Here is a 15745-nt window from a genome sequence, read left to right on the forward strand (position 1 = left end):
GTAAATAACTAATTTTTGTAAGCTGCTAATAGGAGTTTAAATTAGACAGAACCAAGTAGAAGAGCAATTTTGCAGTTTCTAGTAAAGTTTTAAATTCACATAGCCTATGACTCAACAATTCTGCCTTCTTTGTATATGTCCTAGAAATAGAGAAGTTGCAATATTAATTATATACTGTTATTACTACTTCATTTTGCTTCTAACTCAGGTTTTACCCAGAAGCCTGTTGTGTCTTTTAGGATCGTGTTTGCTGACTTCTTTATAATGAATCTAATTCTTTGGGGAGAAGGATCTTCAGCAGCCATTCCTTTTGGCACACTTGTTGCAATATTGGCCCTTTGGTTCTGCATATCTGTGCCTCTGACATTTATTGGTGCATACTTTGGTTTTAAAAAGAATGTAAGTTTATGGTTGCTGTTTTATTCACGTGATTTTCAGTTGTGGGAATCAGCATATGCCACCTTTAAAGAGATCATAAATATGTATAAAAGATATATAAACTTATTTTATAGGCTCTAGATTTCACAGAAAATTCTTAAAATTCTAATACTAAGAATGGGCTGGGTGCAGTGGGGCATGCCTGTAATCCCAGCAGCTCAGGAGACTGAGGCAGGAGAATCACGAGTTCAAAGCCAGCCTCAGCAAAAGTGAGGTGCTAAGCAACTCAGTGAGATCTTATCTCTAAATAAAATATAAAAAAGGGCTGGGGATGTGACTCAGTGGTTGAGCACCCCTGGGTTCAATCCCCTATACCAAAAAGAAAAGAATGGGCTAGAGAGGTGTTACAGGATTTCAAAGTTTTTATTTTTTTTTTAAGTAAATGGAAACTAGTATAGATTAATTGGGAAAGATGCTCATATAAACTAATGAAAACTTTGAGTTTTTGTTAAATATATTATTACCTTTTTTTAACCTGAAGATATGTGCATTTTTTCCTAAGCAGTAAGTGTTCCTAGTGTGCAATACTTAACTAAGTAAGCAAAGAGTGTGGGTTAGGAAGTGAAGCTATAAGAAAAGTGACTAAAAAGTAAGAGTAGAACTTTATTTTGATATATGACTTTGCAATTTTATATGCTTACATGCAAATATTTGACTTTAAGCAATATTATAGTCGAGGCTTGATCTTTTCTTCCTTTTCCTCTCTCTCTTCTCTCCATTTGTCTGTCTTACTTCTGCTCCTCCTTCTACCCCAGGCTAGGAAAAAAAATAATTTATTCTGTCCTATCATTATCTTTCCTTTACTTCCTGTTTCACTGTCCCTGTTCTTCCCCCAAAATATCAAGTCTACATGATTAAAAGAAATAGCATGTGTTAGGGGATGAGAATGTAGGTTAGTGGAAGAGCATTTGCCTAGCATGCATGAAGCCTTGGGTTCAGTCCCCAGCACTGCAAAGCAAAAGAAATAAAGAACATATGATAGTACACTTTATGAAGGGTGTAGCAGAGACCATCATGACTTCATAGTCTCTACTGCACCTATCATTACAGGTTTTAAGAGATTTTTCAATTCTTTGTGATTTAAAATCTGCATATCATAAATAGTAAACCAACAATTTGAATTTAATTATGTAGATTAAATAAGTACTTAAAATCCTAAAACTATGCTGGTTAAAAGTTTAAAATTATACATATTGAAGAATGATTTGATTTTCTGCCAGTCTTCAGGTGTAACTACATGTGAAATAATCTAGTCTATGGAGGTATTTCAGTGAAAATATCATGTTTTGCTGGGCAGGGTCATGCATGCCTATAATCCCAACTACTTGGGAGGCTGAGGTAGAAATGTCAAAGGTTGGAGGCTAGACTGGGCAACTTATTGAAACTCTGCCTCAAAACAAAATTTTTAAAAAATTGTCAGGGAATATAGCTCAGTAATAAAGTGCCCTTGAATTCAATCTCCAGTACCAAAAAAAAAAAAAAAAAAGGTTGGGGGAGGCCCCAATTGAGAACATTATCAACACCTTATGGTCATGAAGCTTCATATAGCCATTCATTGTCTTTCTCGTGTTCTTAATGCTTAGTAAAATTGAATAATTTAATAAAAATGTCATTGCCCACCTCTAAATTTAAAACAATTTTGACAGAAATTTCAGAGCCTGCTGATTTTTTAAAGTTAAGTTTATAATTAAATTGAAAAACCTAATTCTGCCTTTTCATTAACTACCATTTTCTAAGTACTATATTCTCTCCTGTGTATTTCTTAACTTTTTCTAAAGCGATTACTCTGGATAACTGCTGGAAACAGTGTTGACCTGTTCCAGTCCACCGACTGAGTATCTTACCTGTTAGTGTCCAGTTCATTGCTTTTAAATACAAATTTCAGTTTGATGGCTTAAGTAGACTTTAATTACCATTAGTGTCAGCATGGAAGCTGAGAAAAAGCAGGCAGATAATCATATACAGAAAAGAATTTTAAAAATAGATATGCAATTATGAATCTTTTCTTTCTTTCTTCACTGAAGGCCATTGAACACCCAGTTCGAACCAATCAGATTCCACGTCAGATTCCTGAACAGTCCTTCTACACAAAGCCCTTACCTGGTATTATCATGGGAGGGATTTTGCCATTTGGCTGTATCTTCATACAGCTTTTCTTCATTCTGAATAGTATTTGGTAAGCTAAAGACAAAGTCTTATTTTCATTACTATTTTGTGTAGTGCTTTTCGTTTGTTTTAATAAGTTACTGTTTCTATCTTCTAAATGTAAGCAGTTCTCTAATAAGCAAAAATCTTAAGAGCCAACGATTATTTTATGTTTTCTGTAGGAAAAAGAATTATAAGGATAGAAGCTAATATTAGTTGAAAGGTTGTTAATGCTTATTTAACAATAAGTCTTATGACTTAATTTTCAGAATTCTTTAAGGTAGGTATCTTCACTTTAGAAATGAAAATGGCAGTTAGGAGGTTGAGTAATTATGTCACATAACTGGCTGACCTTGATGACCTCCATATCCTTTCCAGTTCCCAGATGCCTTCATTCTCTGATCTGTTATTCCCATAGAAAACTTGTACTAGTGATTTTGAGCCACTCTGATGTAGAAAGTGTGTGTTAGTATGTTGTGATTATTATTTGATCACATGGACATGTTACAGAAAGTACCAAGATTTGAGGTAGCATAAAATTAAAACTAAATTTGAGCTTTTCAATGATTAGAACATTTTTCTCTCCTGATTATTATAGTAATTTTCCAAATTCAACAGGTTTTATCATTTGATTAGAAGCTATTTTAGTTAGTTTTTCATCGCTGTGACCAAAATACCTGACAAGAACAGCTTAAACAAGTTAGGGGTTCATTGTTTCAGAGGTCTCAGTCCATAAACAGCTGACTCTGGGCCCAGATGAGACAGCATATCATGGGGAAGGGGCCACAGGGCAGAGGCACCTTCTAGGGAATGCTCCCAGTGACCCACCTCCTAAAGTTACCACCCTGTCAGTCCATTCAAAGTAGGATGCACTAATCAGATCACAACTTTTACAGTTCAGTCATTTCATCTCCAAACATTCCTGTTTAACACAGGAGCTTTTGGGGGGACACCTCATATCCAAACCACATTTTTATCAGTATGAGCTTTTCCTAGTTAACTCTACCTTTCCATTAAGTTTTCATTAAACATGTCTGACTCCCCAGAAAGCCTATAGACTAACTGTACTTGAATGAGGAGTTTCAGTTTCTGCCTAAACAAGAAGGCACCCCGCCTTAAACCCGTCACCATCTAAACCTATGAAAATTTGTCTTATTGGGTTAATTGGGACAAAAAGCAAATCTTAAGTTTAAAAAAAAAAATTTGTCATTTATTATGTCAAAGTGAACATATTTATAGTTTTCATCAGATCTTGTTTGATTGTAGGTCACACCAGATGTATTACATGTTTGGCTTCCTGTTTCTGGTGTTTATCATTTTGGTTATTACATGTTCTGAAGCAACTATACTTCTTTGCTATTTCCACCTATGTGCTGAGGTATGTATTAGAAATATTCACTTATTAATTCATAGAATTTGTACCTTGGCCTGTTGCAGTGTAAATAATGTTAATTGATATAATTTTTGTAGTTATGTGTTTTTTATGATGGATTGACCTGTTTTTCTAAATAAAATATAACCCTTCTATGACTGAATTCAGATTATATCCCAATTCAGTGCATTTATGTAGAACTTACTGTTAGAGATTTTAAACTGCTAATTTCCTGAGTAGTGTGTTATACTAGATTTTCATGTTGAGTTTTATAGCTATCTGTCTTAAAAATATTCTTATAGATGTTTCTAGATTCTGAAAATTGAGTAAAAATATTCAGGTGGGAAAATTCATTCTGAAGTTTCAGTGATTGCTGTTAATGAGTTATATTCAAGGCAACACAAACAAAATAGACAAGCTCTTAGCCACGCTAATGAAAGAGAAGGAGAGAGAAAACCCAAATTACTAAAATTCATGATGAAAAAGGAAATATCATGACAGACACCATTGAAATACATAACAATTAGAAGTACTTTGAAAATCTATACTCCAACAAAATAGAAAACCTCGAAGATATCAACACATTTCTAGAGACATATGATCCACCCAAACTGAATCAGGAGGACATACACAATTTAAACAGATCAATTTTAAGCAATGAAATAGAGAAGAAGCCATCAAAAGCCTACCAACCAAGAAAAGCCCAGGACCAGACAGATTCTCAGCTAAGTTCTACAAGACCTGCAAAGAAGAACCAATACTCCTCAAAGTATTCCATGAAATAGAAAAGGAGGGAATTCTTCCAAACTCATTCTGTGAAACTAGTATTACTCTGATACCAAAACCAGACAAAAAGATGCATGAAGGAAAGAAAACTTTAGACTAATATCTCTAATGAACATAAAAATGTAAAGATCCTTAACAAAATTCTGGCAAATCACATACAAAATCATATTAAAAAGATAGTGCATCACGATCAAGTGGAGTTCATCCAGGGATGCAAGGTTGGTTCAACATCCGGAAATCAATAAATGTAATTCATAGCATCAGTAGACTTAAGGTTAAGAATCATATGATTATTTCAATAGATGCAGAGAAAGCGTTTGATAAAATACAACACCCCTTCATGCTCAAAACACTAGAAAAAAATAGGGATAGTAGGAACATACCTCAACATTGTGAACACTATCTATGCTAAGCCCCTGGCCAACGTCATTCTTTTTTTTTTTTTTTTTTTTTTTTGCGGTGCTGGGAATTGAACCCAGGCTTTGTGCTTGTGAGGCAAGCACTCTACCAACTGAGCTATCTCCCCAGCGCTCCAACATCATTCTTAATGGAGAAAAACTGAAAGCATTCCCTCTAAAAACTGGAACAAAACAGGGATGCCCTCTTTCACCACTTCTATTCAACATTGTGCTTGAAATACTAGCCAGAGCTATTAGACAGACCAAAGAAATTAAAGGGATATGAATAGGAAAAGAACAACTCAAGCTGTCACTCTTGGCTGATAACATGATTCTATATTTAGAGGATCCAAAACATTCCACCAGAAAACTTTTAAAACTAATAAGTGAATTCAGCAAAATAGCAGCATATAAAATCAACACACATAAATCTAATGCATTTCTATTTATAAGTGATGAATCCTCTGAAAGAGAAATTCGGAAAACTACTCCATTCACAGTAGCCTCAAAAAAATAAAATAAAATACTTAAGAATCAGTCTAACAAAAGAGGTGAAAGACCTCTACAAAGAAAACTGCAGAACACTAATGAAAGAAATTAAAGAAAACCTTAAAGATGGAAAGATCTCCCATGTTCTTGGATAGGCAGGATTAATATTGTCATAATAGCCATACTTCCAAAGGCACTATACAGATTTAACACAATTCCAATTAAAATCCCCATGATGGCATTCCTTTACTAGGTGGATTTTTTTTTTTTTTTGGATCAGTACTGGTGATTGAGCCCAGGAATATACTACTCCTGAACTACATCCTTACTTCCAAAGGCACTATACAGATTTAACACAATTCCAATTAAAATCCCCATGATGGCATTCCTTTACTAGGTGGATTTTTTTTTTTTTTTGGATCAGTACTGGTGATTGAGCCCAGGAATATACTACTCCTGAACTACATCCTCAGCCCTTTCTTTATTTATTATTTGAGAAAGGATCTCACCAAGTTGCCAAGGCTGTCCTTAAACTTGTGACCCTACTGCCTCAACCCCTTGAGTAGCAGTATGTAGAATTGTTATTTAAAGATTTCAATTTTTAAATCCATTCTTTGACAGTTGTTTTCTATATAAGAGAAAATCTGTTAAACTGAGTTGTTTTTTTTTTTAAATTGAGGTTCATTTCAAATAACATAAAGTGAGCCATTTTAAAGTGAACGATTCCATGGCACGTAACTACGTTTACAGTGTTGTGCAACCACCACCTTTATCTCTTTATCTTTTCCAAAATATTTCATCCCGTCCCCAAACACAGAGGGAAGGAAAGAAAGGGAAAAAAAAAAAAAAAAAAAATATATATATATATATATATATATTTATCAAACTGTTACTTTCCATTTTCCCCTTCCCCATGTCCTGGCAACTACATTGCTCTCTGCATTTATAGACAGAAATATAAACCTATTTTGGATACTTCTTATGAAGGGATTATACAATACTGTAGCCTTTTGTGACTGGTTTCTCTCACTTAGAATGTTTTCATGGTTTCATCCATATTATAACATATTTTAGTACTTTACTTCTTTTTATAATTGAATAATATTACATTGAATGAGTATAGCATCTGTATAGACTTTCATCCATTGATGGACATAGGGTTGTGTCCACCTTTGGCTATTTTAAGTAATGCCACTGTGAACATTCATGATAGGTATTGGAGTACATGTTTTCAGTTCTTTTGGGTATATACCTAAGAGTGGAATTGCTTTATCATACAGTAATTCTTTAACTTTTTGAAGAATGACCATTTCTACCAGTGATTTCCAAAGGTTCTGATTTCTCTTAAATCCTTATCAACACTTTTTTTTTTATTATAGCTGTCCTAATGGGTTTGAAATGGTATCTAATTTTTATATGCGTTTCCCAGTGACTAATGATATTAAGCATCTTTTCTTGTGATTGTAGGCCATTTGTTTATCTTCTTTGAAAAAATACCTTTTAAGTCCTTTGCTCATTTTTAAATTAGGCCAGTTCTTGTTGTATGCTGAATGCTGGATCTTTGTCAGACATATGATTTGCAAATACTGCCTTTCATTCTATAGGTTACATTTTTCACTTTCTTGATGTTATTTGCACAAGATTTTAAAATTTTGTTGACATCTAATTTATCAAATTGTTTCTTTGTTGCTCATGTTTTTGGTGTCAGATAAATATCTAAGAATTCATGGCCAAATTTAATGTTATAAAGATTTATTCCTTTATTTTCTTCTAGTTTTATAGTTTTAGTTTATATATTCAGGTCAATGATTCTTTTTGAGTTGTTATGTATATGGCTTGAGGTCAGAGTACAACTTCATTCGTTTGCATGAGGATACCCAGTTGTCCCAGCACCATTTGTCGAACAGTTTTTTCCTCATTGAACAGTCTTAGCTACCTCGTTGAAAATCAATTGACTATAGATGTGTGGGTTTATTTCTGGATTCTCAATTCTATTCCATTCATCCATCTGTTGTCCTTATGCTAGTCCCACACTATTTTCATTGCCATAGCTTTTTATACTAAGCTTTGAATTAGAGAAGGGTGAGTCCTCCATATTTGTTCTCTTGCAAGATTGCTTTAACTGTTCAGACCCTCTTGCAATTCCATATGGAATTTGAGGATCAGCTTTTCCATTTCTGCAAAAAGTTCTTTGGAATGTTGAGAAGGGGTTACACTGACTCTCTAGATCACTTTGGAGAATATTGCCATTTTAACAATATCGAGTCTTCTAATTCATGAACATGGGATATCTTTCCATTTGTTTAGGAATTTTAGCAATGTTTTATAATTTTCAGCCTGTACTCTTTCACCTCTGTGGTTAAATTTATTCCTAGGTATTTTTAAGTCTTTGGATTGTTCATTGCTGATATGTTAAAAAAAAAAAAAAAAAAAAAAACTGGGATAAGGGTTTGGCTGTGTAGCATGTGTGAGGTCCTGGGTTCAGTACCCAGCATCACATATAGATGCATGTGTACGCACACACACACACACACACACACACACACACACACACGCTGCTAAGTTGGGTGTGTAGATCTTGTACCCTTTAACTTTGCTGAATTCTTTCATTAGCTATAGTGATTTTTGTGGATGTGGATGTGGGATTTTCTAATCATGGTTTGCTTTTTTTTTTTTGCATCTGTATTTTATTTATTTTTTGATTTTATTTTTCATACTGCATTCTGATTCATTGTATTCAAATGGGGTGTAATTTTTCAGTTCTATGGTTGTACACAATATAGATTCACACCATTCATGTAATCATACATACACATGTACATAGGATAACACTGTCTGTTTCATTCTACTCTTTCCTTCCCCCACTCCCTCCTGCCCCATTTTCCTCTACACCTTCCAGAGTTCCTTCATTCTTCTCTTCCCTGCCCCCTGCATGGTTTACTTTTTTTAAAATATATTCTTAATATCTTTATAATTTTAGTATATTAATAATATATTGCTATTTAAAATACATTATTTTACTGGGCATAGTGGTGCACACATATCATCCCAGTAATTTGGAAGGCTGAGATAGAAAAATCTCAAGTTTGAAGCCAGTCTCAGCAACTTCGAAACTTAGCAACTTAGCATGACACTGTCTCAAAAATAAAGAAAGAAAGAAGGCTAGGTATGTAACTCAATGGTAGAGTTCCCTTGGGTTCAGTCCCTAGTAGCGTAAAATACATGGACGGACAGATGGATGGATGGATAGGTAGATAGATTTATTTTTCATATATTCCAGATGGTAGGAGAGGTCTTGAATTATTTTCTTTTAAAGATCTGCTAAGCTGTAAGAAGCTACTTTATGTAAAAGTAAAAATAAGTGTTTTAATCCCCTACCTTGTTTAAATTGTTAGCAATAAGTGGAACCAGACCTTAATACACTAATCTTCCTGATGTGGAGTTGATTGGACTTTAATATAATTAATATTAATTTTGAACCATTTAAGTAAGATTTTATAGATTGCTCTTACTTGGGGGTCATAAATTTTTAAATATAGCCTAATGCTTTATTATTCATAAATCACACATTTTCCCACACACATTAAGCCAGTGTTTAGGTTGCTCCAGAACAGATAGGGAGTCTTTCTGAACACCTTAGTGAGGTGGAAAGTGTGCCACATTGAGCAGGAGCCAGACTGGAACTGAGGGCAGACTGAAACGGGGGCTTTCACTGAACTACTCACTTTGTAACTTTATTCAGCTGTATGTTATCTAATAATTAGAAAACAGTTATTTCTCTTCAATTTTTTTTCTTCTCTACCTAGGATTATCATTGGCAATGGCGTTCATTCCTGACCAGTGGCTTTACTGCAGTTTATTTCTTAATATATGCAATACACTACTTCTTTTCAAAACTGCAAATCACAGGAACAGCAAGTACAATTCTGTACTTTGGTTATACCATGATAATGGTTTTGATCTTCTTTCTTTTTACAGGTAAGACATAAAATTAATATTTTTTGTAAGTTTTTTAGAGTAATAATTTGTAGATTTATAAATAATTCCCCTTTACAAAGCCCAAAGGTTTCTGCTATTCAGTGCTCCTGTTTTTAGCCCTCAGGACAACTCAGCATCATTTGTCATGCCCACCTGTGAATGGCAGCACAATAAATTGAGGGTGACAAAACAGAAGCCCAGGGAAGAAGGCAGAGCAGGGTTCAGTGTGCTAGCAGTGCAGGGCACCTGGACTAGTGCATCCCAGGCTCCCCTGGTCACTTTGAACGGCACACAGTCTTTCTTTTGCCCTCTTCAGAACTAGCAAAAAGCTATCACTACCTGTTGAGGAGTGAAAATTGGGGAGATGATGTCAGGTGAGCCGATAGTAGGTGATATCAGGAAAAGATAGTTAACAGGACATTCCTGATTCTGGAAGTTCTAAACTCGAAGTTTTTAACTCCATTTTAAATTTCAAGTACCTGATGGAACATAATGTGTATTATATTGGCATTTATTTTATATATTTTTATTCAAATTTTGTAATCTGAGTTTTGGAGCCAAATCAAGTTGCATTGATAAAAGTTTTTTGCATCTCTAGGGCTGGGGTTGTGGCTTAATAGTAGAGCACTTGCCTGGTATGTGTGGGGCACTGAGTTCCATTCTCAGCACCAAATACAAATAAGCAAATTAAATAAAGGTCCATCAAAAACTGGGAAAAAAAAAAAAAAAAAAGTTTTCCACGTCTCATAGCCTCATGTGTGCTTGGTAAACAGTTAGGGAGTGAGTGACTAAACCAAAGAAAGAAAATTGTGGGACCTTTCTTTGCCACAAAAAAGTTAAAGTACACAACTTATATCTAAAACTTTAAAATTGTCTTACATGTTATCTAAGGAAATGTAGGAGCCAGAAAGAAGAAAACAAGCCTTTTTTTAAATTAAAACTATTTCACTTTTTACTCCTCTGAAATTTCTTTTATCATAGTTCAAAATATTTTATTTCTTCAAGCATAGAAATTATCATTAAGAGGACATGATACTAGTCTAGAGCTAATAGCTCAGTGGTAGAGCACTTGCCTAGCATGTGTGAGGCACTAGGTTCAATTTTCAGCACCATATATAAATAAACTAAAGGTCCATCAACAACTTTAAAAAAAAAAAAAAAGGATGGGGGCAGGATGCTAATGGTAAATAAAAACTCAATTCTGGTGTAGTGGCACATGCCTGTAATCCCAGCAACTTGGGAGGCAGGAAGATCACAAATTCAAAGCCAGCCTCAGTAATTAGCGATGCCCTAAGGAACTTAGTAAAGACCCTGTCTCAAAATAAACATAAAAAGGGCTGACATTGCTCAGTGGTTAAGTGCCACTGGGTTGAACCCCCTGTACCAAAAAACAAACACACCCACCCCACCTCAGTGCTCTTGGAAATCTGTGCGCACGCGCACGCGCACACACACACACACACACACACACACACACACACAAAAGGAACTATAGCTTATAAGTTACTGGATTAGAGACTATAAAAGTTAAAATTTGAAAAAAGGTTCAAATGTTATAGTGCATAATTAAAGAAAATCAGTGTTTTCTCAGCTTTTTTTGAATTGGTGTATTAGAAGAGTTGTACGTAATGGTTGGGGTCATTTTGACATAATCATACATGCATGGAACTTAGTGTACTTCATTTTAGTCCCCAGCACCTCCCGTTACTCCCCTTCTTTTACTCTTCTGGTCTACTTCCACTTACTTTTATGTTTTTAATTGGTGCTTCTTAGATCCACACAAAGGTGAAATTCCCCATGGTCTATTTATGTATATGCACATAGCATAATTTTTTTTTCAGATTCATTCTGCATTTCCTCCCCATTCTATCCCACCTCCTTTGCCCTTAACCTCCTACTCTGCTGATTTTCCCTGTGTCTTTATGATACCCTATACCCATCTCCTTTTTTCCCCTTAATTTGCTCTAGCTTCTGCTATGAGAGAGAACCTTCCACGCTGATTTTCTGAGTCTAGCTTATTTTACATAGCATAGTGTTCTCTAGTTCCATCCATTTAGTGGCAAATGCCGTGATTTCATTCTTCTTTATGACCGAGTAATCCTCTGCAATATTGAAAGCATTGGGTGGGTTGAAGTGCCTGCTGCTTAGTGTATAACAAACTTCAGGCACTGGGTCAATTCTGTATTCCAAGGCATCTGTCAGACAGGATGGGCTGCACACTGGGTGCTGTTATGTGATAGATTGGGTCCACAGCTGTAGGTATTATTAGTAAACAGTCTGTAAAACAGCAGTGGCCAATGAAACAAGGGATTGCTGCTTTTGTGCTCTTTATTTGTGTGTCCATAAATGCATATATATAAATGATAGCTCAACAGTCACCTAAACTTTATTGTTCTTGGCTTTTGAAGTATCATACCATCACTCATTCATTAGACCAATTTTGTAATCTGAACTCTGGAGCCACATCAACTCGAATCAAGCAGTGAAACCAGTCACTTTTCATGTGTTCCCTTTGTGGAAGGGGTTCTGTTCTAGGAAGTGCAGAGAGCACTCCAAAAGCTCTGTGGCCTATGTTGGTATTTGCTTCAGAACTCCAAACTGACACCATTTTAAGTCAATCCATTTTATGACACAAAAATAATTGTTCTGTAAGGAAAGATGCCACTTTTTGTATGGACATTGTGTCCCATAGGATTACCAAAGTAGTGATACAAAGTTTGTCTCAGTAAGGAAGAACTAAAGGAGAGAGACAGGGTTATAGATGATGTCATTTTGCCACTGTGGCCCACTGTAATGGTTCCTCTTTATTGTATGTAAAGAAAATAAATTCCTCTGTCTTTAAAAAAATGTTCTTCTCATCTTAAAATATCTTCTCCTGTCATCTTAATTTCTGCCAAGTGCAAGATTATTTAAATATATTTGTTTTCACCATTAGTTTTGTGAAATTAACCCCAGCCTCTTGCCAAGCCTCACTAATGATCCTTCTGAAAATCCAAAAGGTGTATCTGTATACCCACCAAAACACACAGTACCGAGCTGGAGTTGTGGCTCAGTGGCAGAGCGCTTGCCTGGCTTGTGTGAAGCCCTGGGTTCAATACTCAGCACCACATATAAATAAATAAAATAAAAGGTCCATTGACAACTAAAAAAAAAAAAAAAAACAGACACACAGTACCTTGCACATAGTGAGTCCTCAGCCATGTCTGATATAAGAATGATATAATAACTTTTACAGCTTCCCAAAGAACTGTCCCACATACGGTCTCTTAGTCTTATTACTTTGCATATTGCATTTTAAATAATGTTGACGAGTAGTTGGGACTTTATAAACCTTCCACTGGGGCATATCTGTCCCCTTCTGTTTAGCATCCACACGCCTACCTAATTGCCTACCTATTGAACATTTCTGAGGAGATAGTCCTGGAAAAACTGATATGCCTCCATATTATTTTTCCCCAGTGCTGGAGATTGAACCCAGGGCTTTGTCATGGCACATAGTCTTCTACTGCCTCATTTTATTTTTAAAATACATTAGTCAGTTTGACAGTTGAGTGTATATTATTTTGTAAAACAGAGTCTCTAAATTTGTTTAAGAAATCTAAGTGTGGTTTAAAAGAATACATTTGAAATTAAACAAAAACCCTGAATTTGAATTCGGCCACATAGCCATGAGATAATCATTTAACCCTTTCAAGTCTCATTTTTGTCACATTGAAAGACTGTTCCCATTTAGAATTCAGATTCTTTGAGTCTAGACTGATGAGGATACCTGAAAATAAAGGAAAGTATATTTTTTTAATGAATTATCTCATTTACTCTGTGTAATAGTGTATGGAGGCTGCTACAACAGATAAAATTTCTCTCTGTTGAAAAAGAAATAGGCATGGAGCCAGGTTTGGTGGCATACATCTGTATGAAGTGTGAAGATGTCGTATAACTTATCCAGGGACAGTCTGTATGGTTATGATGGAACTGCTCTGTTCTCTGGTACCATGCCCACCTGTCATTCAGCCAGTATCACCGTTGTTATTATCCTAATTATATCATTTTTGCCATTTTGTAATAGCATTTGTGTTATTCTCTCTTACTATAATTCTGTGAAAGCTGAAAACTCCTAATAACTGTACTTGGAAAACAGCCCCATTTAATTATTCTATTCATCTGACATTCTATTTGGAGTATTCTTATCATACCTGGAAGAAGTTTTAGTAGCAGTTCCATTTTGTGATAATACATTCTTAAATAGGAAAGAAAATTTGGCATCCTTTTCAAGTTCAATCTTATATGTAGTAAGGAAAATGGTGTGTATTATGGAAAGCTTAGTAGTCTTACAGTGTGAAAAATTCTTTTATAAGAAATTTTGATTTGAAGTGGTTTTATATTTTTAAGAAAACTCTTGGATCTCTGGCATATTCCCATCCAGTAATAATTTATAGATGTGTGACTTTTTAAAGGAACTAGTCATTTTAAGTCTGCATTTTGGTATAAATTATGAACTTCCTTTGAAATGGAGTTTATTTTTTTTATTTATTTATTTTTTTTATTTTCTTTTCTAGGAACAATTGGCTTCTTTGCATGCTTTTGGTTTGTTACCAAAATATACAGTGTGGTGAAGGTTGACTGAAGAAGCCCAGTGTGTCCACTTAAACCAGAAATAAATTAAATTCTTCATCAACAAAGACCTGTTTTGTGACTACCTTGAGTTTTATCAGACTTATTGGCCTAGTAATCCTTCAGAAACAACATACTTCTAAGTACACCTCTTCCCATACACCTGTCCCCACAAAATGTGTTTTCAACACTAAAGCATTTGTATTGTGATTTGATTAAGTATATATTCAGTTGTTCTCCATGAAGAGCAAGTTTAAATATAATGTGCATTTGTAAATACAATAGCTATAAAGTTTTCAATACTTCTAATGACAGAATAGAGGAGGCCATAATACTGATGAAATGCAGGACAGTTAATTGTAAATAGGATTTTCTAGGCTCGGTAGGTGGAAAGAATTATTTTTCTTTGAAGGAAATAACTTTTTATCATGGTAATTTTGAAGGATGATTCCTATGATGTGTTCATTGGGGGGAATGTGGCTTTTAAGAATCTTGTATTGGTTGTAACTGTTCATATCTTCTTACTTTTCTGTGTTGACTTCATTATTCCCATGGTATTGGCCTTTTAAACTATGTGCCTCTGAGTCTTTCAATTTATAAATTTGTTACCTTAATAAATATTGTAAAAACGTCTTCATTGCATCATTACCTATTGTATATTCAAGGAGATTCTGTAAATGCAAATGTATTAACCAAGGGTGTTTTAAATGATTTATACTATTTTAGCAGATTTTATTGAATTGTGTTAATGTAACACTTTCTGAGTTTTAAGCTAAGTGAAAGTTCAGTCTTTTGGGCTTTGTGTCAAGTCTAAAATATTTCACTGTGAGGCAATAACAAATTTCAGTCATCAGTATCTAGTCAGATAAATTATGTAAGTCTAGAACTTAAGGTCTTATGTTGTCATTAAGGATTTTATATTGTTTTTTAAAATACAATATTTTTGATTTTTTTAAAGTCAGGTTTTAGGATCTATTCATTAGCAGTGACTAGAAAATCTTCGTCTTTATGATTACATTGTTTTAATTTGCATTTGACAAATAATTTTTTAAGAGTTAAAATCACTTTTTCACATTCATCAGACTAACCAAGATCTTTTTATGTGGAACATAGAAATTTGAAATGATTTCAGAGATACAAGTCTGCTTATATCTGTGAGAATATTCCTTTGTATTAAGGGGCTCACTGCTTGCTGCTTATGAGAACAAATCAGACATTGTCATTAAACCTATAACTAAAATTATTAGCTGTTGTTTATATGTTTCTGGGTTCTTATTAAATTGTTTTTACATTACTATCTTTTAAGGAAAAAAAAAAAACAAAAAAAACTGACCTGTTCTGAAGAGAGAAGGAGCTCTAGTTAATTTTAAACTCTCACATGTAGGATATAAAAGATTTTTTTAAATTTATTTTTTGTATCTTTTGCAGTGCAACAGGTACCACTGAGATAGTCTGATTTTGACCAAACAAAGGACAAGTTTTATTTAGGCCCTTGATTCAGACTTCAGGTTAGTTTTATTGGATCAAA

At 34.4% G+C, this 15745-nt stretch overlaps 1 protein-coding gene across 1 annotated transcript in view; it reads left to right on the forward strand.

The window, feature by feature from the left end:
* The window catches only part of TM9SF2 (transmembrane 9 superfamily member 2), a 60068-nt gene extending 44608 nt beyond the window's left edge, over positions 1-15460 (forward strand). Inside the window, exons 13-17 of the mRNA XM_079136889.1 lie at positions 240-399; positions 2463-2614; positions 3850-3961; positions 9435-9606; positions 14163-15460. Coding sequence (XP_078993015.1) covers positions 240-399; positions 2463-2614; positions 3850-3961; positions 9435-9606; positions 14163-14230 — 664 coding nt within the window. The 3' untranslated portion in view covers positions 14231-15460. The remainder of the gene's footprint in view (positions 1-239; positions 400-2462; positions 2615-3849; positions 3962-9434; positions 9607-14162) is intronic.
* Positions 15461-15745: the final 285 nt, after the last annotated feature.

Source organism: Sciurus vulgaris (assembly GCF_902686455.1).
Source record: "Sciurus vulgaris genome assembly, chromosome: 4".
Lineage (NCBI taxonomy): Eukaryota > Metazoa > Chordata > Mammalia > Rodentia > Sciuridae > Sciurus > Sciurus vulgaris.